Consider the following 23944-nt stretch of genomic DNA (forward strand, 5'->3'; position numbering starts at 1 on the left):
AATAGGTTGTTTCTCATTATGTGTTGTGTGCAGTATTTTGTCGTATTTGTACCCATCCTAATATTTTTGAACTTCAAACTATTTCATTTGAACTTTAGCTTTTTCTTTTGTAATCATTATGTATGAGGAATTTTTGATCCTCAGTTTAAAAAAAAAATTGATATTCTCATGTGCAATCGCTCATACTTCTGTATCTTTATCATATTGTATATATTATCCACCTTATAGAATAGTTAACATATCTTCAAAATTTCGGATGCAGTACTGACCAAATTGTTGCTCTGAAGAAATTGCAAAAAAATTACATTTTTTTATAAATTGAACAGGCTTTAAAATTTTTTCTTATCATTATTATTCTGAGAAGCAACAGTTTAATGAACACTGGCGCGTCAAAGACAGAGCTCCTGACCGGCTAGTTAACTTATAATTAATAATCTGTTAATGTTCAATTTCTCATCAAAAATGTTCTGAAATGTCAGTATGTAAACTGGATGTATGCATCATCAATTTTGTAAAAAAAAAAAAAAAAATACAAAAAAGGATTTTTATATTTACAATCGTACATTAATGTAAGGAATGTAAAATAATGATTTCTTTTTTTTTACACATTTACTTTTGTTTTATGATCAAGCTGAAGACAACGAAAATAGTATCCTATTAAGTATTTTTTTACTAAATACTGCTACAATATGTATATCTAATTGTTTTTAAACGACTGTTTAAAAAGACAAATGCATTTATAAGAAAGTTTTGATGATATCAATAGTATCAGAATTACCTATTTTTCTTCTCTAAGTATTTCAAAACTCATGTATTTAATGAATTAACAATCCTCATATTTCAGTAATTGGAACATTGAATACATCTAGAAATTACCCGATTCTATGGAAATGCTGTAAAAGAGTAACAAGAGACAAGGGAACACAGCAGATTTACATTTACAATTAAATTTGTTACAAATGCCTGTAACAAAATTATTGTTACCTAAAGAATTATAATATTTAAGAAAAAAATTTTATCAATGTAGTTGAAGTGCTTTTATAAATACAATTTTTTCTCGTATTTTAAAACTTTTCAAAATTATCTGATTTTGAATACAATAAAAACAACAAAATTCATAGATTTTGAAAAATTTATTGAAACAGATGGTTTAGATTTACTAAAAATAGTTTTACACAGGATTTAAAAATATACATTCATTCTCATTAGTTTACATTTTTGCAAAAACATTTAGATAATTAATATCCAAATACACAAAAAAAGTTCAGGATGAAGCCCACCACCCCACCATACTTAATCAAACCCCACCATTAATGTTATGGCTCTACCATTTCTGTTGTTCTTTTTCTTTTACTTAAATTAGTTTAACTTTGGTTTTGCTATAAATACCTCTTTATGTTATAATTCTTTCTGGTGTTTTTTCAGTATGTACTGCTTCTTTCTTCGGTTTAGTTTCTTCCTAAATCTCTTTCTTTCTTTCTTAGGTTCTTGTCCCTTTTACACTTTAGCTGCTTCCTTCAAAGATGTCTTGAACGATCTTTTTGTTTTACTTTATCTGTTAACGCTTTTTATTAGTTTATTAAGCCTGTGTTAAGTTTTAGTTCTGGAGAAAAATATAAAAGATCTACTCTTTTTGACTTTTCCAACAGAACTAATTTAAAAATATCATTACAGTTGCTAAATTACTGATTAAGCATTGTTAAATAAAATTTTAATTTGTTATGTGAATTTTTAAATTAATTTCACAAATTTAATTCACTACTAATCTCTTAATATCTCCACTTACTACACCAAACGTTCTCAATTATCTATTTTACGTCTATTATTACTAATGAATAATGTTAATTGGTTACCTCCTATGAGTCGACTCCCTGATCTTATTATTCTTGATCCCCAAGTTCCCTAATCAGCCTGCACCTTTTTCTTTAGCTCATCGTTTCTCACCAGTTCCATTTAATATCGATAGTCATTTCTTGAACGTGATAAAGAGCGAATGTTGCCATTTCCATTTCGTTGAGCAATACAATTGAATTTAATACAATCTGCAATTGCTGATTAATGTCCTCATTTTCATTGGTTTATGCATTGAACTGAAACTAACAACACGTTTGAATAACAAAGAATGGGAAAAACTTCACACCTCATTTCCCCAAAAATCTGGAACGGGATAAGTATTATTGTTTTCATAGAAATCAAAATATTTGAAAATCTAGTTCGTAGGATTTTTACTTCCTTGGACGAAATACATCACGAAAAAGTTAGGTTTTCAGATTTTAACAGACTTATCCATTTTGACCATCCCTGAATCCATTTCTGACGGCGTGACGTTTGTTCGTACATACATATATGTATCTCGTATAACTGATAAACGAATAGCCGTAGAATGTTGAAATTTTTTATTTAAGACTGTTGTAACATTTAGTACTTCCCCTTTTTATTGCAATCGCCTGGACCAAAGTGTCCAAAAGTTTTTTGATTTTTTTCTTAACTGCAGCAATAAGTTTTCATTGAGAGCTTTTCAACTATGTATCATAAGTCGTACATATTTTCGTTGGTTCCAGTGTTATAGCCAAATAAAATGTTATTTAATGAATAGATTCATTTCTATTTTTTTTTCAACTTTTTTTTATTTAAATATATTTATTTATTAATAATTATTAACCTCTGATTATTAAAAAAAAAACTAATTAATAATAACAAAAAAAATTATATATATGAAAAAAATTAGAAGGTATTAGTGAAATAAAATTTTATGTACTTTTAAAAATGTGTATATGTAATTTAATAGGCATACAAGGAAGTCATACGTTGACCACTCAGATTTTTTTTCTCAGTCACCATTGAGCAAAAATTTTGAATAAAAATAAAAAGAAGTATTTTTATGGAATAATGTTGTTCCATTTTCTTCAGGAAAAAACTTATTTAAAACCGTAAAATTGGTCTCCATGAAAATATAAAATTAGTTTTATATTTTCATGGTCTTATTTTATATGAAGATGCAGTATTATTTATGTAATTCAAAGTGAAAGAGTTCTTCTTTCACAGTTTATTAAAACTGTAAAAGAAGAACTGCATAATTACTGGATGGAGTATCCGAAAAAAATTTCAAAAATTTGTATTATTATATTAATCTGTTTCGTAATGTTAATATATTATAATGTATCGTAATATTAATCTCTATCGTAATTAAACGATTAAACTGGAATGATATTTTTTAAAAATCTGATGTGGACAACACATGATTTCCTTGTACGCCTATTAAAATTACATATACACATTTTTCTTAAAATAAAAAGTACATAAAATTTTATCTTATTAAAAAGTTTTGATATTTTTTCATATTTTTTTATTACTGTTATTAAACTATTATTTATCATAGAATTTTTTTTTTTTACTATCAGAGATTAATAATTATTAATAAATCAATATATTTAAATCAAAAAAAAAAGTTAAAAAATATGAAGTCTGATTCGAACCGATGTGCCTTCTCCTAAGATCCAAACATTTTATTAATTAAAATCTTTTGGCTGTAACTCTGGAACCAGTCAAAAGAAGTACGTCTTATGATATATCTTTAAAAAGCTGTCAATGAGGGCTTATTACTAAAGTTAAGTAAAAGTCAAAAATCAAATTTTTTTGGATTTTGTGCTTTTTTGGACACTTTTGTTCAGTTGATTGCAATCAAAAAGGGAGGTGCACAACTAGGTATTACAACAGTCCTAAATGCAACATTTCAGCATCCTACGGCTAATCGTTTTTGAGTCATAACTCAAAAACGATACTTACGTATGTACAGACGTCACGCCGAAACTAGTCAAAATGGGTTCTAGGGATTGTCAAAGTGGATATTTCCGTTAAAGTCTGGAAACCTAAATTTTTCGTGATCGCAATACATCCTTTACTTTCTTTTACTTTACAAGGAAGTAAAAATTTGAGAATCTTGTTAGGAATCGAATCCAAAACTAAATAATCTAGAAGCCATCATATTAAACACTGCAGCAACTGACTAGCTGATTTAAAATATATAGTTCTACTTTAAATCCTCTTTGGATTGTTAATGAAACTGAGTTTTGGTTACTTTATGTGAGCTGCTATTATCCCGTTAAAATCTGTAATTCGATTCGTGAAAAGTATTTTAACATCCCTTTAATGGTGACTGAAAAAATCCCTTCATAGCGATAGGAAACATTCCTTAAAAATTCATGTTTTAAGTTCCTCCGATCTTGGAGAAAATCTTCAATCCGTTTATATTATTAGGGGTTTAAATACAAATAGTTTTTTATATGCACACACAATATAAACGTACACACATATATATATATTCATAGTAGGTATAAAATAATATATTTTTTCAGTATTACTAACCACATAACCGTACTTGAATTTCTGTCCGCTTCATATTTTTTAAACGAATACTAAAAGAAGAAAATAAATGTTCAATTCCAATCATATATATTTTTCTTTTTTTTTTGTCCGGACAAACGTTTTTTAGCAAGTGCACCAATTTGGATGAATTTTTTAAACAACAGAGGATGAGTCCTTACGTTTACCGAGTAATAATGGTCCACACATTTTGAGCGAAATCTCCGATCTACGCAGTAACTGTTATTCCATACCTAATCGAAGGATTGACCTGCTTGATTTACAGTATTTTTAATAATGGAAGAATGATATTAAATTCGTAATGTTTCTATAATATTTATATTTTCAGAGAAAAATATTTAATATCTTGGAATTAATATAAGTAATTATTCGTCATTAGCCACTGAAAAACACTGTAATATATCCATATTTAAATTCTTTCAACCCTTGAATATTTTCTGATACTACAATTATTCTGGCTTGAGTGAAAGTTGTTCAGTTGATTCAAATAAATTTTGCGCTAATAAAAATGCTTGCCTTTTAAAGCAATCTTGAGTAAAATGAATTTGAACTTAAATAATTTTTACGAAAGACAATTCTGTATAACAGTCGCTTTTGGATGACTGAAGTCTGCCAATTCTTTTTGTTTACGTGTCAATTCCAATAGTCAAATAAGCTTAAGAAAGAAATTTGTGCTTTTTATACTAATTGAACTTCGAGGATATATTCTCTAAATTTTCTAAATCTAGAGGACATACATATATATTTATATATAGATCGCGGAGGAAAGAGAAATAACTTGGGAACTAATTCTAGCTTAAAATAAGGAAAAATGTTCATACAAACATACGTCCAAAAACGCTTTATTATCTAGTTACTGCTAGCGAAATATTTCACCTGGATTTCAGTTTCCCCGCTGAAATGAAGTCATAATGAAATTTGTAAGACATTACTTCTTACTCGTTTTTTACCTGAAAAATCAAATAAAATAGGTCCCAGAATTGTATCTTCCGTAGTTTTCATGATATCCAATTTAAACAGTAAAACTCTATGAGGAAAAAAGGTTTCTTACGTTTGAAGTTCAATAATATTGCTAAATGACTAATAAATCCGTGAATTTTAATATCAAAACTAGTAGAGAATTCAATTTTGAGAAAAATTGTGTAATAAAGTCTGTGAAAAGCAAAAACAATAAACTTTTGTTTTAAAAACAAAACTTAACAGAAAAATTTTATGAATTGTATAAATTAAAAACAGCTGGTTTTAGTACAATAAATTTGGAAAATTATTGCATAAAATAAATTTATGCTCCTGTTACATCTGAACGTCAGACGGTACATGGTAATGAAAGGAAGACTAAATTCTTTAGGTGGTACAGCTTAGTCTTACAACGAGTACGCGAAAAATTTCTACGCTACTCAAAATTTGGACAAAGTACAGTATGGAAAACATATGCTCATGTACTGCGTTCTTATCATATTCAGAAAATTCAACATCTCCAGCTTAATGACCGTGCCAGACGATTGCAGTTTTGTCATTGGATTAACAATAATTACCATTTAATTCCGTTAATACTAATTTTGGACGAAGCTACTTTAACCAGTAAGGGCATAATCTACACATGGAGTTCACAACAGTGGTCTGAAGAAAAGATACATGCTGTAGTTGAAATATATTTCCAGAAACGAATTTCAATGAATGTTTGGTTTTGATAACCTGTTAATAGATCCTTTCATATTAGTGCTACGTGTTAGGGGAAGAAATTATGTGGTATTTTTAAACAATTAATTTCTTACAGTGTTTGAAAATTTATCATTACCGAAACGAATTGAAATGTACTATCAACACATTTTACAAATGAAGGCTATTCTTAGGTAAAACATTTTATAGTAAATTAACGTTGTGAACCGGTAAATTGGCTACCTAGATCATCGTACCTTACTACCTTAGATTACTGTTTATGATGATGGATGAAATGAGAGATAATATTTTTCCGTTTAGTTTTGTTCTTAAGTCAATCAGAAATTACCTTGAGAGTTTATCTCCTTCTCGTAGAGTCGAAGAGGAGACTGCCTACACAGTTCCTCCTTGATGTAATTTTAATTACGCATACTGCAATTGTAAGGAACCAGGATCTTTACCTGGATCGTCATTAGACGTCGAAGGTTCATATGAGAAAGAAGAGAAAACAACTTAAGATGAAGTTCAAGAAATGTATTACTGGGCAGGAGATCTGAGTTAACCTTCTCTAATTAACTACTTTTATACTCAGCAATTTTGAAACCAATATAAACACATGGCTGCAACTATGGGCACGGCTAGCAAGTAAAATGTTGTCATACAGCGGTTTTAGAATAAAGTAGCTCAGTGTATAGCTCAGATGCTGTGGTTAGCTAAAACAGTGAAATCCACGAATGTTTGGGCGTCTACGGTTTAACAAGAAAGAAATACGTTTTAGTTTAAAATTTCAACTTCAGATATATCACCACTTTAACTATTAGAACGTAAAATTTCTGTAAAACGGTGTGAATGTTAGAAGACTTCAGCTGCTTAACTTTCTGGACCTTAGTAACTGTATAGTGTAATTGCATCTGCTGAGTGGTGTACATTAATCAATCCTTTATTCCCTTCCTTTCTGTTTCTATTCTCACTTTCATTTTTTATTTTTAAATTTTTTGTTTTATTTTTTCTTTCCTAAGTGTTTCATCGATCTATTATTTTTATGATTATTGTTTTCTACTGTATTAGTGACAATGCAGTTCAAAACTACCTAGTGTAGGTTCCACGTTCTACTCTCAGAAGTTCTATATAGTGATAGTAGGTACATTTTTAGGAATCTGAACTGGGGTTCCTTTTTAATGTAATTATATGTCATAATTTATTTAAGATTTTTTCAAAAATGTAACCGATATAGATTTGTGTCTACTTTTCTGCCTTAAGGAAATGTATGTAATAAGTTTTAATAACCAACAATATTTCTGATTGACAAACCTACAACCAGGCCGTTTTGAGTTACTAGTTACGCTCGGTTTTAATGATATCTTATATATTATGTTGAATTTTCAGCTATCCTCGATAGGTACTTGAGCCACAAGAAAAGTTTTCCAGTGACTTGAAGTTCCTGGCATCCTCAAAATTTACCTAAGAGTTCATCTACAGTACGGTACTGTATTTTAAAAAATTAAAGTTCATATTCCAAAGAGGGCTATAATAAATTGATATAACCAAAAATTATGTATCTGCGATCTCGTATAATTTTTCCTAGCAATTACTGTTGATTAATTTTAAGTGTGACAGATTTTACATACAATTCCCATTTCGTCGATGTACTTGTGTTTACATTTTCCAAACTCCCTTTTCCCAAGTATTAAATAAATATTGTTTTCTGCTTTCTACGATAAGGGTGTTTTGATAGATAAGAAGATTGTTTTATCGAATTATTCAAAGTGATGACAAATATTTTCATACTCCCTTGCTTGTTTCATTAGCATTTGACTTCGCCCCCTTTTACGAAAATATTTCAATATTCACAATCGAGAGACATACATAAAAGACCAAAATATAATAAATTTAATCATATATTTTAATTAAAAATTAATATTTACTGAAATTATGTTCTCTTTAAATGATTTATTTTTATTCTCTTCACGTTTAAGAAATTCTTTTCAGAAATTCGATCAATTATTTTACCAGTGAAGACGTGAAGAAAGGTGTCATACTTCTTGCCTAAGAAATTGAGTATAAATGTCACTTTAAATCACAGTGCATGTTAGTGATCTGAAAAGGCGTTGGAAGAAAGGTGAGAAAATACTTAATGTCTTTCATCGTTGTTTAATGACACAATCTCGGTCACAAAGTTCTTGACACATAAATGTAAACGTCCGTACGTTGATTTACTTATGTTCATTACACACGTTTTAATAGAGATTGAAAACGACTGGTAAGTATTTCTTTTTAAACTGGTGAATTTTTAATTACTATGGTTGGGTAAGGAAAATTAGTTGTGACTAGAAGTGATAAATAAATACTTAAGTCTCTCTGAAAGACAAAACTTGTTTTTGATGTCATTGACTGTTAGGTCTAGGATAGACACAATTTGATAAATCTCTCTCTCTTACTCTCTCTCTCTCTCTCTCTCTCTCTCTCTCTCTCTCTCTCTCTCTCTCTCTCTCTCTCTCTCTCTCTCTCTCTCTCTCTCTCTCTCTCTCTCTCTCTCTCTCTCTCTCTCTCTCTCTCTCTCTCTCTCTCTCTCTCTCTCTCTCTCTCTCTCTCTCTCTCTCTCTCTCTCTCTCTCTCTCTCTCTCTCTTATCAAAAATAAGAAAAGTGCTAATCCACACTTGTGGTTGTAAATCCATACTTGTACTCAGTCCTGGCCCGTTTAATATTTCGTAGCCAGTACCCAGCATATGCCCTTCAAAACCTTCACAATATGATAGCTGAATAGTTAAAAATCTAATTTTCCATTAGCAAACATCCACAGCTATTATTTTGAACAATATATAATATTGATAATTAATAATATTTTATATTGTTTTTTTTATTTACACCGTCAATAAATTTGTAGTACTGACAATAAATTAAATTCTTATCAGTTGTCTAACATGATTATAATATTGGAACTATAAATAAATACTGATAAAACTATCATACCAATTACGTGTCTTAATAATTTATTGTAGTTCGTGTTTGTTTCATTTCCAGTTTGTTATAAATTTTAATTATTTCTTTTTGTTCCAGATCCAGAAATGAGAGACATGGGGGTGACTGCCCAGACAAACGCATCTACGCGTGTCATCATTCCAGTTTTCCTCAGTGTTGTCCAACTTGCTCTTGCAGTATGCTGGTCATAAAATGTACAAATTGCATATGGATCATCGTGAATTAGTAATAAGGACTGATGTTTTCATAGATATATGAGTAGAAAATTTGACTTAAACTTCTGTTAAGTACCAAAATTCAAGAACTTAGTTATCATGGAAAAAGTGAGTTATAGGATAGATAAAAAAACTAACAAAGATAAGTTTTAATCTACTAAATAAATATCTTTGTTGCTGAATATTTAGTGATAATATTAATTTTATAAACAATCATAAAGTAATTAAGAATATTTTTATTTTATATGAACTAACAAAATATTTCTTCAGAAAAATATTTTGCCTGTTTTATTTATTTTTATTTGTTATATACATTATTTAGATTACATACACATTCATATTATCTCATTCCTCGCGTGATACTATATTTTTAGGCAAGTATTTTTTTAACATATTATTTTGAAGTAATATCTTCAAAATAATTTTTGCTTATCAAACAATTATTACTTTCCTTACTCTGTGTTATTTTTAATAAATATGATTTCCTAAGTTTTACCGCAGTATACACTAAACTTGTTCGTTTTAAGGAACAGTTCCTCTAGTACCATTTAGTCTTTATTTCCTCTAAAATTCTATTAAGGAAAACTTAAGGAGATATCGGTTGAGTTTTTTGATAAAATAATTTAAATAAAATTTTAATTTCGGAGAATTTTTGTGCAATTTTTTTAAAATAAATTTGGGTGTATTCACGAGATTTTTTATTTGCTGATAAATTTAAGTCGATTACATTTTGGGATTTTATTTCGTAGAAGGTCCGTGATAACTTTTAGCTCTTTTTGAGAAGAGTATTTTTGAATATTCATAAAGGTTTCATGAAAATTTTATATCAGTTACAGATCTGTCAAGTCAGATTGATTTTTTTTTTTGTCAAATAAGTGATCTCTATCCAACTTAGTACGTAAAACAAGATGAAATAAGGTTTTGTACGGTTAACAAATTTATATTACGAATTATATAGCGTGTATAAAATTGAATATAAGTTCAATCCGTAGTTGAAATTATGTATAAAAGTGTAGCATTTATTTGTTTTTTTCTTTTATAAAAGTAGCTAATAACTAATTTTAAACTTAATATATCTGTTTTATTTCAGTATAATTTTTAACCCTAATAACCAGAGAAAGCATATATTTTAAATAATTTATTTCTTTTAAAGTCAGATATAATTTTAATTTTATTACATTATACATTATTGAAATCATAAAATAATTAAATAAAATATTTCTTAATGCAATGTACACATAATATATCTGTTCATACAATATATAGATGAATTTCTCTTATAATGCATATTAAACAGAAACAAATGTAGCTGATTGAAGCAAATGAGACATCATGGTAGGCATGTATTTATGAAAATATGCGAATCATCTGCTATCTACCTTCAAACTACACTGTTGAAGTACCATAAACTTGCATAATCTTAAAGAACCTTTCTTAGGTCATGATTGTACTCTGAATACGTAAATATAAATAGAAAAAACACAGCTTATCCATCTTTAAGTAAAAATAAAAATCGAGATAAAATGGAAAGGTAATATGAAAAATAAATAAAAATATTTTTGCTTAACTACAATTTATATTAATTTTCTTTAGAAATAAGAATTTAAAGTTATTAATATACATACCTATATCAACGTTCTAAGCCTTTGAAATGTTTTTTTTTTTTTTAAATGTTAACCTTCTTTTTTTTCTTTTTTTCTCTCAACTCCCCTGGGCCGGACCGACTTGTTGGTATTACGCCACCCAGGGGAGTGTCTTTTGACTCTAATGGGCCTCCCCACCTACCGGCTGTACGTCCGGCATGTCAGGTCAGCCCACCGGTTCAGCTCTTTTGAGAGTTCCTTATTTAGATTTGCCCATTTCTGAACCACGCCATACCTGGTTTGTCGTGGCGTGGTGTTGGGTCTTTTCACTGATCTTCCTTTTCCAATATTCCTAACTAAGAGCCCCTGGAGTCCCTAGCGGCTCATTGGAACCGACACACCTCGGCATGTCGGCCCTCCCCGCTGAGGCTGTCCTCCCTACCCTAGTCTATACTAATCCTTAGCTTCTTTCATCAACATATTTTTGGGTTAAAATCTGCCTAACATAACCTGCTACTGTGTTCCAGTTATACTCACTTCTAGTCATAAATTGCACTATATTTTCAGGTGTTAATCCATTGATATTCTGATTAAATCTCAAGACGGCCCACCTGTCATACACGAAAAAGGTGTGCTCCGCATCGTCAAGTTGGTCACAATACATCAAGGTTGTTTCTTCCCTTCTGCCTATTTTATTTAAATAAAAATAAATACACCGTGTCCACAGAAAAATTGTGTCAAGTAATGCTCCATTTCACCGTATCCTCTTCTTACCCACGGTGTAATTTCTGGGATGAGCCGCCTCGTCCATCGACCCAGACCATCATTGATCCATTTTTCTTGCCACAAAGTATTGATTTCCTCTTTGGCCTCTTGTTCTATTTTTCCCTTAGACCTCTCAACCCTGCATTTCGCGATGAGATCGATCGGTGGCACCCCCGCAAGCACACAGAGTGCTTGGTAGGACACCGTCCTATAAGCGGCCACCACGCCAAGTAGTATCCTCCTGTCTATTCTGACAAGTTTCTCCTTGTTACGTCCAATATCTATCGCCTGATGCCATACAGGTACCGCATACATGAGTGAAGCTATTATTGTTGATTAAAATTTTAAATGTTAACCTATCGGATAAATACCAAAAAATGTACTTAAATTTATAGTTTTTCATTATTTCCTCCTGTTTTTTATGGTTTCGACACATAAAGCATCTGTTATTCAAGTCGCAATGGTAGAGTTGCTTTTCTTGAGAAATATTTTTTTATTATACTGTATAACCATTTACTAAGGTTAACTTAGTAGAAGGTATCTTAGTGAAGAATTACTTGTCCGTGCTGATATCCAATACGTATTCGGTTCGTTGCGTTTGGTTCCATGAGTCTTTTCACAGTGATAATAAACATAATTCCAATATCAGCTTAGCTGATGAAATTGGATTTAAGGATTTTTTTTTAAATTTATTTAAAGATAATGATTATTCAGTTATAGATAAATAATAAAAACTTGGTTTATAATAATTAAAAATTAGTTAAATAACTTTACGAACACTTAAGAAATCTTATCTGATTAACCACGTTTTTTCATGTTTTTGAACGTCATTAAACTTTATTTACTAAACTATATCTGTTATATAAAATACCATTTCCCTATTAAGTTAAGGCAGTTATTTATTGCTTCAAAGATGAAAAAAAAAAATTTAAGCATTTAACGCACCAGAAGTACAAAATCCACTACTCAAGGTTACTTTCCCTAATAGTATTGATGATTAATATTTACAGGTAATCTCTGATGTTAAAAATTACTATAACTTCCCACCAAAATCACCTGAATTTTGTTAGCTTTGTTATGCCATTTCAGCGAATTGAATAGATAAAAACGAAAAACTACTTCATTAATTACTTTCATACGAAGGAATTGTATGCAGACTATTCTTTAGACTTCTTACTCATGCAAATAAATGGTTATTTTAATGATATTAGAAATTTATTTTATTATTTTTACAATTTACAATCTTTATAAATCTTTTTGTATGATATTGCTACATTACGTAAAAAAAATGAAACAAAATAGCACCATTATTATTTGTTTATACCGGAAAGTAAGTAATATTTTCAATTTGAATATGAGGTGCTTCAGCCTGATGTTTATAAAACGCGATAATACAGTCAAACCCCATCCGTCACCTACGAGACCAAGCGTCTCGTAGGGACCAAGAGACCAAGCGATAGTCGGGACAAAAAAATGACGAATATTGAGAGGAATAAAAAAAAAAATTAAAACGCAAATAAAATTAAAAACAAGATATATTGTGACATTTCAAAGAACTATAAATGAAGGAAGAAATATTTAATTTTACTTACGCTACGTGATGTTATTGACCGAGATATATGATTATTATTGAAGAAACAAAACAAAGTAAACTCACAATACACCATCGATGCAGCAAAATAAAACATTTTACTTTTTTAAAATTAAAAGATCATCCTAAAACCAAAATACAGTACCTACACTACAGAATAGCTTAAAAAACATTGCTTATTAAATTCTTTATATCAGTTAAATCCAATTACCGCATAATATAAAAATAACTGTACCAAAACAAATTTATTGTAAACGGAAAAACTCTTTATTTTTTAGTTTAAAGTCGACATCCTGGACTTGGTTGCTATCTCTCCACTTCTTCACCCATAAAATATCAATAGGCATTGAATTCGGGTGCTGATAATAATCTTTCCCCAAAAATGGCAACTTGTCGAATTTCATACGATTCATCCATCCTTCACTTGCCATCTTTCACTTGAAGCCATCCTTCACTTGTGAATTTTTCATCTTTCTCTAGTTTTATTGAGAGCAGATGCTTTTTTTTGTAATGGGTCCAGATAAAGGAATTTCCTTCTGGTATTCTTAGCAGAACCAAAGCCATAATGCACTTTCTAAGAGTTCAGATTTAGGCTACCTCGGAATTTTTCGGGTTATTAACCCGTCTTCTCCTTCAGTGGTCAGTGTATTTGCTTCGAGAGCCTTTAGGGCCATTATTGAACATACACAATAATAACTGACAAATATTCAATAGCCTGTTGCAAAATTCACTGTAACAGCAACACTATCAATATGGTTATGCAATAACGGACAAACACCCATTACTGAGTATAATACAATCGAGTACCGAGTTACATTGCTAATTGTAACTAGTAAAATAATACTGGTTAAATTAAAACAAACTTTTATTCTATGTACGTATACAAGACGGTACAGTAGTACAGTATGTACTTTTCCCGACAGTATAGAATTTAGTTCCCCGATGCGACGGGATGATATGATATAATCAGTTGTGGTAATTCAACACACAGACAAGTTGAAGCGTGCACATTCGTATCGAGCTACAGTACTCTACTGTTTCCCGAATATACCGTGGAGTCGGTTATTCAGAAGTCCGGATATGGGGGGGGTGCTACTGAGGGGATATGTGCATTTCTTGAAAACTTCATGTGTATATAAAAACTTGAGAGTATTCTGTAAATAAATAAACAATATAAGATATGCCACGTATTTAAAATATTTAAAATTTTTGTTAACTAGAATTACAAATACCGAGTTAGATTATCGCTTGTAAAGTCTGTATTTTTTTTTAAAATGTACTTTACAACTACCCTCTTGACTTTTCTTCGGTACAGGATATTTTTGTGAAAACAATTAATTTTGTAGTTTTAATCATTTTAACCATTATTTTTGCTACACACAGCAACATTTAGAAGCAACTAAAGTCTTATATTATGATTGAAAACCAAACATATATTTTCTCATTTGATGTTCATTACAATTTACACAATTTGAAATTTTTTTAATATTTATATATACATATATATATATAATAAAAAATTTTACTACAAAATATAAATTGCACTCAAAATTACTTAACATCGGTATGAAATTCATCTATAATTTTTATTAAAACATGATTTTTCGACAGAACCTTTTGTTATAATTAAATTATATGTGAATAGTCCACTGGTTAAGTGTTTCTTTTTAAAATTACGAGCTTTTTTCTAATTTTGTTACTTATTACAAAATAACTTAATACATAATTAAATTTAAAAATAAGAAGAAAATCTGCTAATAAAATAATCCTGGTTTAGTGGCACCAACTATGAGACATTGTTGTATGAGTTTACACAATTATGTGTGTTAATCCTACAATAATTTATTCTAATAAGCGTAAGACCACATTACATAAATATATAGTTTTATTTATGCATTGATGAGGATGAGTGTGTGCTTGCGAATTGTATGACTTGTAAATAAAACTTTAAAAAATGTGAATATTGAATGTTTGAATAAATTTTTACCAAATGTACCTTATATACAACCCGAAAGTGATTTTGATAGAGTGTTATCGTATGTAAACATAAATAAATATTTATTTATGTGAAATGGAAAGTCTTTTTACATTGAAGGATTATATTATGTAAATAATAATAATAAGAATAGTAATATAAAATATAATATAGTAAATAAGTGTAAATATATTTTTAAATATAAAATGAGAAAAACCTGCTTTAAATTTTGTGAAATTAATGTTCGGTATGTTTATTATTGTATAATTTATACTATGTGCAAATAGGATAGGTCGCTAATGTATACACAATAAAGAATATGTGTCAAAATAATCTTTTTTTTTCTAGAAAATATTTTTGATGCAAAAATATTAATGGGATACTTTTTATTAAATGTTTCTAGAGTAATCCTCTTAAAAGAGTCTATTTTTATTGTAAATAAATATCTACATCTTGTGGCTTTATACCCAAATTTAATCGTAAGTATATTATAATTTTTATACTACATGATATTAGAATATTAATTACAGTAATTTTATCATTTCTGAAACAATGTACATAATGATAACACTAATTATTTATTAATATTTTTTTTTCATTCCACCAAATATATTACAACCAAACTTATTTTACTTTGTTTTTAATGTATTAGATTTTATCACCAAAGAATACAATCTATTAAATGTATGCACTTACATATGTGAAGTTTAAACGTAAACTCGATGGTAGAATATTATTTTACTTTTAATTCTTTAACAAACAGAATGGAAGTAAAGTAAAATTCTTATATCCTAAAAAGTTCTATTTCAATATGTATGTAAACAATTTTACTGTAGACCATCATTTAGCGTATTTTTGTAATGTTTCTTCAGAATAAAATAGTAAAATTAAAACAAAAAAAAGATAATTTTTCCTTTCTATTTTGAATGTTTTATTTAGCGTAAATTAGTTTAATAAAAGACTTTATGAAAAGTTAGTGAGCAGATCGCATTGCAGATTATTTTATTAAAAAAAAGTATAAAAAATAAAATAAAATTTCTGTCTGAAATGTTTTTTTTTATAAACGTACTTTAATTAAACTTACACATTAACAGTACTTCATAAAAATTTGATTGTTTGATAATCTGTAACTGCACTATAGAAGCAACTATATCATACTCGTTTGTAGTAGACGAACAATATTCATGTTGTTCGTCTATTAAAAAAAGCTATTTTTATTCATCCCTTTATTAATTGAAATTATAATACAATGTATGGACATTGTAATAATCGTATTAGGGTACTGTTAAAAAACAAAACTTCACTGTATAAAAAAATTCTTTTTTTACGAAATATCTATATTAATTTAAAACAAAACAATATGGTCCACACATTGAATCCGAGTATCAGAAGAACTGTAAAATATAAGCGTTTCTTTTCACAAAGTATACTACAGTACAGGTAGTGCTAATACTCTTGAACTTTTCCTTGACTGGGACATTTTATTAGGTTCTGTTGTTTCTCCCTGGATAAATCATTGTTTTCATCTCCATTGTTATTGTTAATCATCTTTTTCCCATTCTTTGGTTGTAATTTATCCCTTTCTGGTATATACCGAGGACATAGTGAAAAGAGCCACTGTCATGATCTGGTCGGGTCGAACTGCCGATAGATCAATCCTGTCTAGTGGTGAACGCGTCTTCCAAAATCAGCTGATTTGAATGTCGAGAGGTCTAGCGTTCAAGTCCTAGTAAAGGCAGTTACATTTATAAGAATTTGAATACTAGATCGTGGATACCGGTGTTCTTTGGTGGTTGGGTTTTAATTAACCATACGTCTCAGGAATGGTCGAACTGAGACTGCACAAGACTACACTTCATTTACACTCATATATATAATCCTCATTCATCCTCTGAAATAATACCTGAACGGTAATTCCCGGAGAATTAACAGGAAAAAGAAAGATCAATCCTGCAGTCCTATTTTCAATCTGATCTAAGTATAATACGGTATAATGGCTTAAGTTCATATCAATTAATTTGCTTCCTAATCCTTTCCAAATACAGAACATCTTTTACCTTATTCTTAAAAATGGGTCAAAAGTGATATTTTTATTCATTGCATAATCATATTATCAAAATTTTGAATTGAAAAACCAGTCGATAGGAAAAGGGCGGCGTAAAATTATGACGTTAATGTCATACATAAGTTCCGTATTTAAGAATTAAAATACGAATTGTAAACTCATATTTAGGTTAGCATGAGTTCTTAAGTATAATTCTTTTAAATTTAAACCTGTTTTATAGTATAATTCCTAAAATTGCAAAATTAAATAATTTCTTTTTATATCTCAAAAAATTATTCTTAGTCTGATCTTCCTGTATTGTTCGGCAGGTCAGAAAATGAGTTATAGAAGTGTATGATTTTATTTAATTAATTATAAATAAAAATCAAATTTAATGTATTTTAGTAATTAAAAAAAAAACTTTTTATTACAAAAATAATTTTTTTTTTAAGTTTTTTTTCATTACAGACATTTTATAATTATTTATGTTTTATAATCTATATGAAGGATGGTTAAAAATATTTTTGGTTATTTATTTTTTTTAATTTTTTTTTTAATTAACAAACTGTTTCTCAAAGTACGAGTATTTGCTTTACTAATATACAAAAACAGTTAGCTTAGATATCCTAGTATAAACAATGATAGAGAATATATAACGAAATCGTTCTGTATATTTCACTCCGATAAACTTCTTTTTTTGATATGAAAAAATTAATTATTCTTAGCAGACGTAAGTTTTTATAAAAAGAGGTGTATGGAGTTTAGAAAAAAGCAGAAGGAAATAGATTTTGGCGATAAAAGGAAAAAGTGTAGTAAAATAGTTGCAGTATCTAAATATAATAAATTACCTTCCTACTGAATACCTGGATTAATACTTTCTAAAGATATTATTCATCACTGTCGTTGTAGGACATTCATTTTTTTCACAAATAGTGCATTATATATATTTATCTTTTTTTTTTCTTTTCTTTTTTTATTTACCTTAAAGTATGTGATATGAATGGGTATATGTTTTATTTTATTTCCTGAAAAAAACTTGGTGAAAAAGTAAATAAGTAACATAAGGTAAGAAAAATGTATTATGACTAACTGATTATTTAATCTGAGATTATTTATCCTATACGACTTTTTGTGATCTGCCAAATTCATTGAAGGAGAACAAATCGTGTCAGATATATTCATATAGTTTCTTTCGGAACTGCGATCAACAAAAATGAAAAAGCTTCTTGTCTTACGCAACCATATGAAAGAGGTATTTGAATCAAGGATTATTCACAGTATATTACAAATGATTCCGGATGATCTAACACAATTGTATAAGATTCGCTTTCGTAACTTTCGTAACCAATGTAAAAAAAATTATATTTCTAAACATGTTCAATATAGTTTACATTTTTTCTTAAAAAAATTTCGATAAATGTGGTTTTTATTACTACACTCTGAAGTCTTTATTTAAATAAAAAAGATATACATCAGTAAGTGGGTTTTATTTAATATATTGAAAACACTGTGATTTTAATGTTAATTTATTTGTATTTATATACCCCCTATTATTGTTAAATGTGTGTTATAAACATGTAATTATACATATAAATATATATGTGCTGTTTATTGTAAATTACGTTATAATGAGAAAATAAATAAATGCATTTTAAAATAATTATATTTTTTATTTTCCATTTATTTTGCAAATGTATATTCATATGCATTTATATATATGTATACATATGTTGTGTGTGAATGTAGTATTCAAGTTATAAAGTAAGAAGTAATACTCTCAGTACACGACTAGGAAGGTACCAAGTGTCAAGCATTAATTAGTTGATTACTGACTGAAACTGAAACGGGGTGTTCACACGTGTTGTAACAACATGACTATTCTTATATTTTCAAAGTTGAATAGTAGGAAAATGATAAGACTGGTTTGTCTGAAACTTAATTTCCGAATTTGAAATACAATATCTTTTTATCACTTTCTTGCACAGAAAGCAGGCAAGTAGAAAATAATTTCAAAGTAACTGACTATACAGGTTATGGCAAGTAATAATGCACTTGGTTGAATGGTAGCGGTTCCTTGATTTTCGAACCACAAGAAATACTTATAAGGAAGTTAGGTTTCTTCTAAAACAAATCTAGCTGTGAGCATTAAAAAAGACAGATGTTAATATCAAATAAACCGTGTTAGGTTGATTTTCTTATGTACCTATACCACTAAAAAATTTTTATTTTTTTTCTTAATTCGTTTATTTACAGTTTCCATATTGAAGCTATAAGTAAATCGTATAATGGACTATCACTGGGAAGAGGATCATTCAGTGATAATCTTCAACGAGTACAAAAACAATTACTATGAATAAATACAAGATAAATACGATGAATAAATTCTAGTGACTATGAAATAAATTGATAATATTTTTATATTTAATGGTATCTTAGAATAAAGTTAAATATTTTCATATCAATCAAGTGAGTACGTAAATAGAACAATAAATGAAGCATTAACTCTAAGATAATCATAGATAAATAATAAACATAATAATCATTAATAAATTTGAATAACCAAGAATAGTTATAAGTATTATCTCCAACGAACCGGATCATCATATTGGCCCATCAATCAGATCAAGCACATGGAGTCTTTTCAGCCTCCCAACCGTCTCACTGTTGTCAAGTAAATTCAAAACTGTATGATAAACATATTTCTCGAAATTGGACACATATCTCGAAACTAGGCTTTCACTTTCTTCTTGAATGTATGGAATTCCTATGTAGTCGTGGATCTTAGTATTCCTCGCTGACCACGACGTTATTGTTCCGTTGTTTTTTATGCTGGAATCGTTGAATGATCTTCACACTGTTGTTACTGATTGTGTCCCAGACTTCAATTTCATAAGTTCATACCGGCTTCAAGAAAGCCGTCAATGTCAAGTAGCCTCCATTTCTTCATTACATGAACTCTCCAAGTTAAACTGTGATCAAGGTAAAAGTCTAGATACCTTACCTTACTGGCATGAGGTATTCTGACACTGTTTAAATGAACTTCAGAAAATTTTTTTCTTCTCATCATGAACGTTACGTAACTGCACTTTGTCAGATTTACCACCTTTATTCTCCATTTACGTAGCCAAATTCTAATGGTTTCCAGTGCAGATTTTAATTTCTCCAAGGTTGTATTCGGACTACCGTCAACCACCAAAATTACCATGTGATCTCCATATGATGCAACTGTAACACTGTCTGCATTAGGTAGGGCAGCATTGTAGAATAGGAATAGAAACAGTCCCAGAACTGAGCCCTGTGGAACTCCTTAGTTATTGTCGAAAAACTTAGGCATATCTTGAGGTGTTAGTTACTAGTGAGAAGCGATGATCTAGATAAAAGTCTTAGTTCCTAAGACTAAATAACAAGATGGTGGCAGGCAGTATTTTAATTTAAAAGAAGGCCAGGCAACCAGACTTCACGAAATGCTTGTTCTACGTTCAAGAATGCCAACGAACAGTACCTTTTCTGTTCTAAATATCTGGCAATAACACTATTACCTCTACGGGGTTGTTCCACTGTTGAATGACCACCGTTAAAGCCGAATTGATGGTGGTATCACACCTACGCTTTCTAACACTGACCACAATCTTCGCAGGAACACTTTCTCAAAAACTTTCAATAAAATCGGTAGTAAGCTTTTAGGTTTACACGAATATGCTGCCTGCAAAGTTTTGCCAGGTTCCAAGAGCATTGTTTTCTGCGATATTTTCCAATCTGATGGGTAGTGGGTTGTCCTAAGGATCGCATTAAACAGTTTCCGTATGTAACAAATAGCTCTAGATGGTACGCAGATATCAACATATGCATAATGAAGTAAACCCTGGAGCCTTTCGTATGTTTTCAATCCTCTTCATTTCTTGTGTTGCCTTCACCTTCGAGAAGGGCCTCAAAGGGAAGCGTAAAGGAATCGGTCTATTTAGGAAGTCACTAATCTCCTCCTTGATATCACCTTGCATCTGATGTGGATGGAACACCTTGCCTAGGTGCTTAGCACCTAGGCACCTCGGTATTTTGGCTGTTCTTACAGGCCCAACCATTAGCCGTCTTTAACGGTGGGAATGAAGTTGGTGTTCGCTAGAGTTTTTTCGTCACCTTCCACAAAGAATCATCATTTCTGTTCAGGGGAGATAGACTTTCAACGTATTCATTAAATGATTCATTTCTGAGCATATTTATTAGTACCATATATTTCCTGGTTATTCTGTCCTCAGAAATGGATTTTCTATTTTATTTATTAATGATTTCATGTTAATTCTTTCTATGGTAATGGAAATAAATCTACGGTCTATTCCGCAGATTTCTGAGCATTTTCCCGAACCGTTGCCGTCTCCTTCTTCTTTTTCTCTTTGATTTAACTAGGTCCATAATCTCCCTGGGATAGACCGCGCCTTGTCGTATTCCGTTTACCTCCAGCGGAGTAGTGCGCCATGCCGCCTCCTTATGATAGAGGTTAAGCACCTTGTAGCTACATCCACATTATCAGCGCGCTTCAGCGCTATACTGATTTAAAAATTGAAGATGTTTTTTTAGTTTATTAGTTAGAGAACATTTTTGATGGTAAAGATTTTTATATTAACGACAAAATTTTAAAATTCACTGAAATATTATATTTTGATTCCATTTATAATATTTATATATTATTATTTATTTTTTGTTAAATGATTCTTACAATCTCATCTGCTTTTTTTAATTTTTCTATTTGTACTGGTATGAATTTTAGGAAGCATTGGGCTAACAAAAAAAATAATAAAAGAATATATACGAAATGTAATATTTTATCTACGTTTTGATTTATGCTCAAAACGTATTTTTCTGGTTAATTTTATATGAATAATATATACTCCCTTCATACTAATTTTTATATATATATATATTTAGTTTCAATTAAAAATTGAAAAATAAAGTTAGTTTAAAAACTGAACGATAGAAATAAGTTCTTAATTAAAGTTTTCATTAAAAAATTTAATAAAGATGCTTGTTGTCCTTCATACTGTATATTAATAGGACGAGTATTTCTATAAAATCATAATCAAGCCAACTAACTTTATCTATCTACACAGATGGAACTGTATTACTCATGAATAACATGGAAGAGGTGAAAAGGAGGTTAATAGAAGCAGTAGAAAGACTAACAGTGAATAACGAAGAAATTGAATACAAACAAAATAAAACAAATATGTTAATGCATTTCTTCATAATAAAAGAGAAATTACACAAAATATTATCATAGTATTGAGGGCTTAGGACTCGAATATTGCACCACTAGATATTACAGTGACCATAAACATTCCTTGAAGCAGATATTTCAGGAAATAAAAAGAAAAATTTTAATAAGAATGAGATTTAATAAAAATTTTAATCAGAATTAGTAAACTGAGGGTACATATGAAGCAACCAGTCAAAATGCTTTTTTTGAAGTGTACAAAACTTTGTTTTGCGCAGAATATGTGTGTGGGAAACATCTGCAGAGTGGAAATATATACATATAATAAATGTTTTGGTTGGAATCACCTTCCACCTTCAAACAACAAATATAGAATAGCTGAAACGAAAGATATTGTATATACATTCTAATACCGTTTTTATCAGCTAGTTTATTCATAGGACAGAACTCTTAAAAACTGTCTGAAGCTCGTCATATAACGTTAAGTAACGGAACAATTTTACGTCGTTGTTTAACTCTTTAAACATATGAACGAATACCATTAACTTTAAAATAACTATTGGATATTAAAGTCATTAAGAACAGATGTTCTGAAATGCAAAATCAATTTAGTACTTATTTTGATGAAAGTATGTATATCAGCGGAAAGAAACCAATTCAAGAGAATTTAAGCCATGGATTATACCATACATGGATTACAACTATAGCTTACAACCAAGATACAACATAGCTTACAACCAAGAAGTTTCAGTAATAACAGGTAATAAAATTGTAGAATTCTGGAAGTAGACAATAGGAATAGGGTTTTTTCAAGTAAAATACAACAAATTAAAATATTTTTGATATTTATTTTGGAATAATCTTGAACTATTACGGTTGATAAGAATAATTTATGATTCGTAAAACGGTACAATAAAAATTTTAAATGAGGTTGTGTACGATTAAGTATTTTTGCTAGTTTTATTATTATTATATAAATCGAAAAATGAATAGAAAGGTAATTAATTCTAAAAGCTTCAGTAAAAACAAAATGAAAAATTCATATGTTAAATTTTAATAAGCAATTGATTTCCTTTTTCAAATTTATTACAATTTGCTTTGATGATAACATAATTCAATTTTATTAAAAAAATTCTCATATAGGTCTTCGATTATCCTATAAAATCTTGCAATTATCTGTCAAAATTAATTTAATAAATTTCCTTTCATATATAAAGTTAATCGTAGTTTCATTTACAATAAATTAAGCAGAATTTAAAGTAACTAACTTAGTTAAATATACATGATTTCGTTTGGTTTTGTTTGTAAAAACGTACAATTTTTGTTCAAAGTACGCAACAAAAATTATTTTATTATTATAATATATGCCCTTTTCTTTTTCAGTTCAAACGATTTGTTCACTGTATGTTAAATGAGGTACGTTGACAACATAGCAGTTAGTTCCGGTCTGTGATATTAATAATAGTCGCTGCATTTTGATGTTACAACTAAAAATTTAATATCATAAGTTGTCAGGATTCCAGAATGAAAGAGGGAGAATAAC

General features: G+C 29.3%; 1 protein-coding gene across 1 annotated transcript in view; it reads left to right on the forward strand.

Moving 5' to 3' along the window:
• The window catches only part of LOC142320319 (limbic system-associated membrane protein-like), a 341433-nt gene extending 332158 nt beyond the window's left edge, over positions 1 to 9275 (forward strand). Inside the window, exon 9 of the mRNA XM_075358026.1 lies at positions 9101 to 9275. Coding sequence (XP_075214141.1) covers positions 9101 to 9213 — 113 coding nt within the window. The 3' untranslated portion in view covers positions 9214 to 9275. The remainder of the gene's footprint in view (positions 1 to 9100) is intronic.
• Positions 9276 to 23944: the final 14669 nt, after the last annotated feature.

Source organism: Lycorma delicatula, chromosome 2 (genome assembly GCF_047948215.1).
Source record: "Lycorma delicatula isolate Av1 chromosome 2, ASM4794821v1, whole genome shotgun sequence".
Taxonomy (NCBI): domain Eukaryota; kingdom Metazoa; phylum Arthropoda; class Insecta; order Hemiptera; family Fulgoridae; genus Lycorma; species Lycorma delicatula.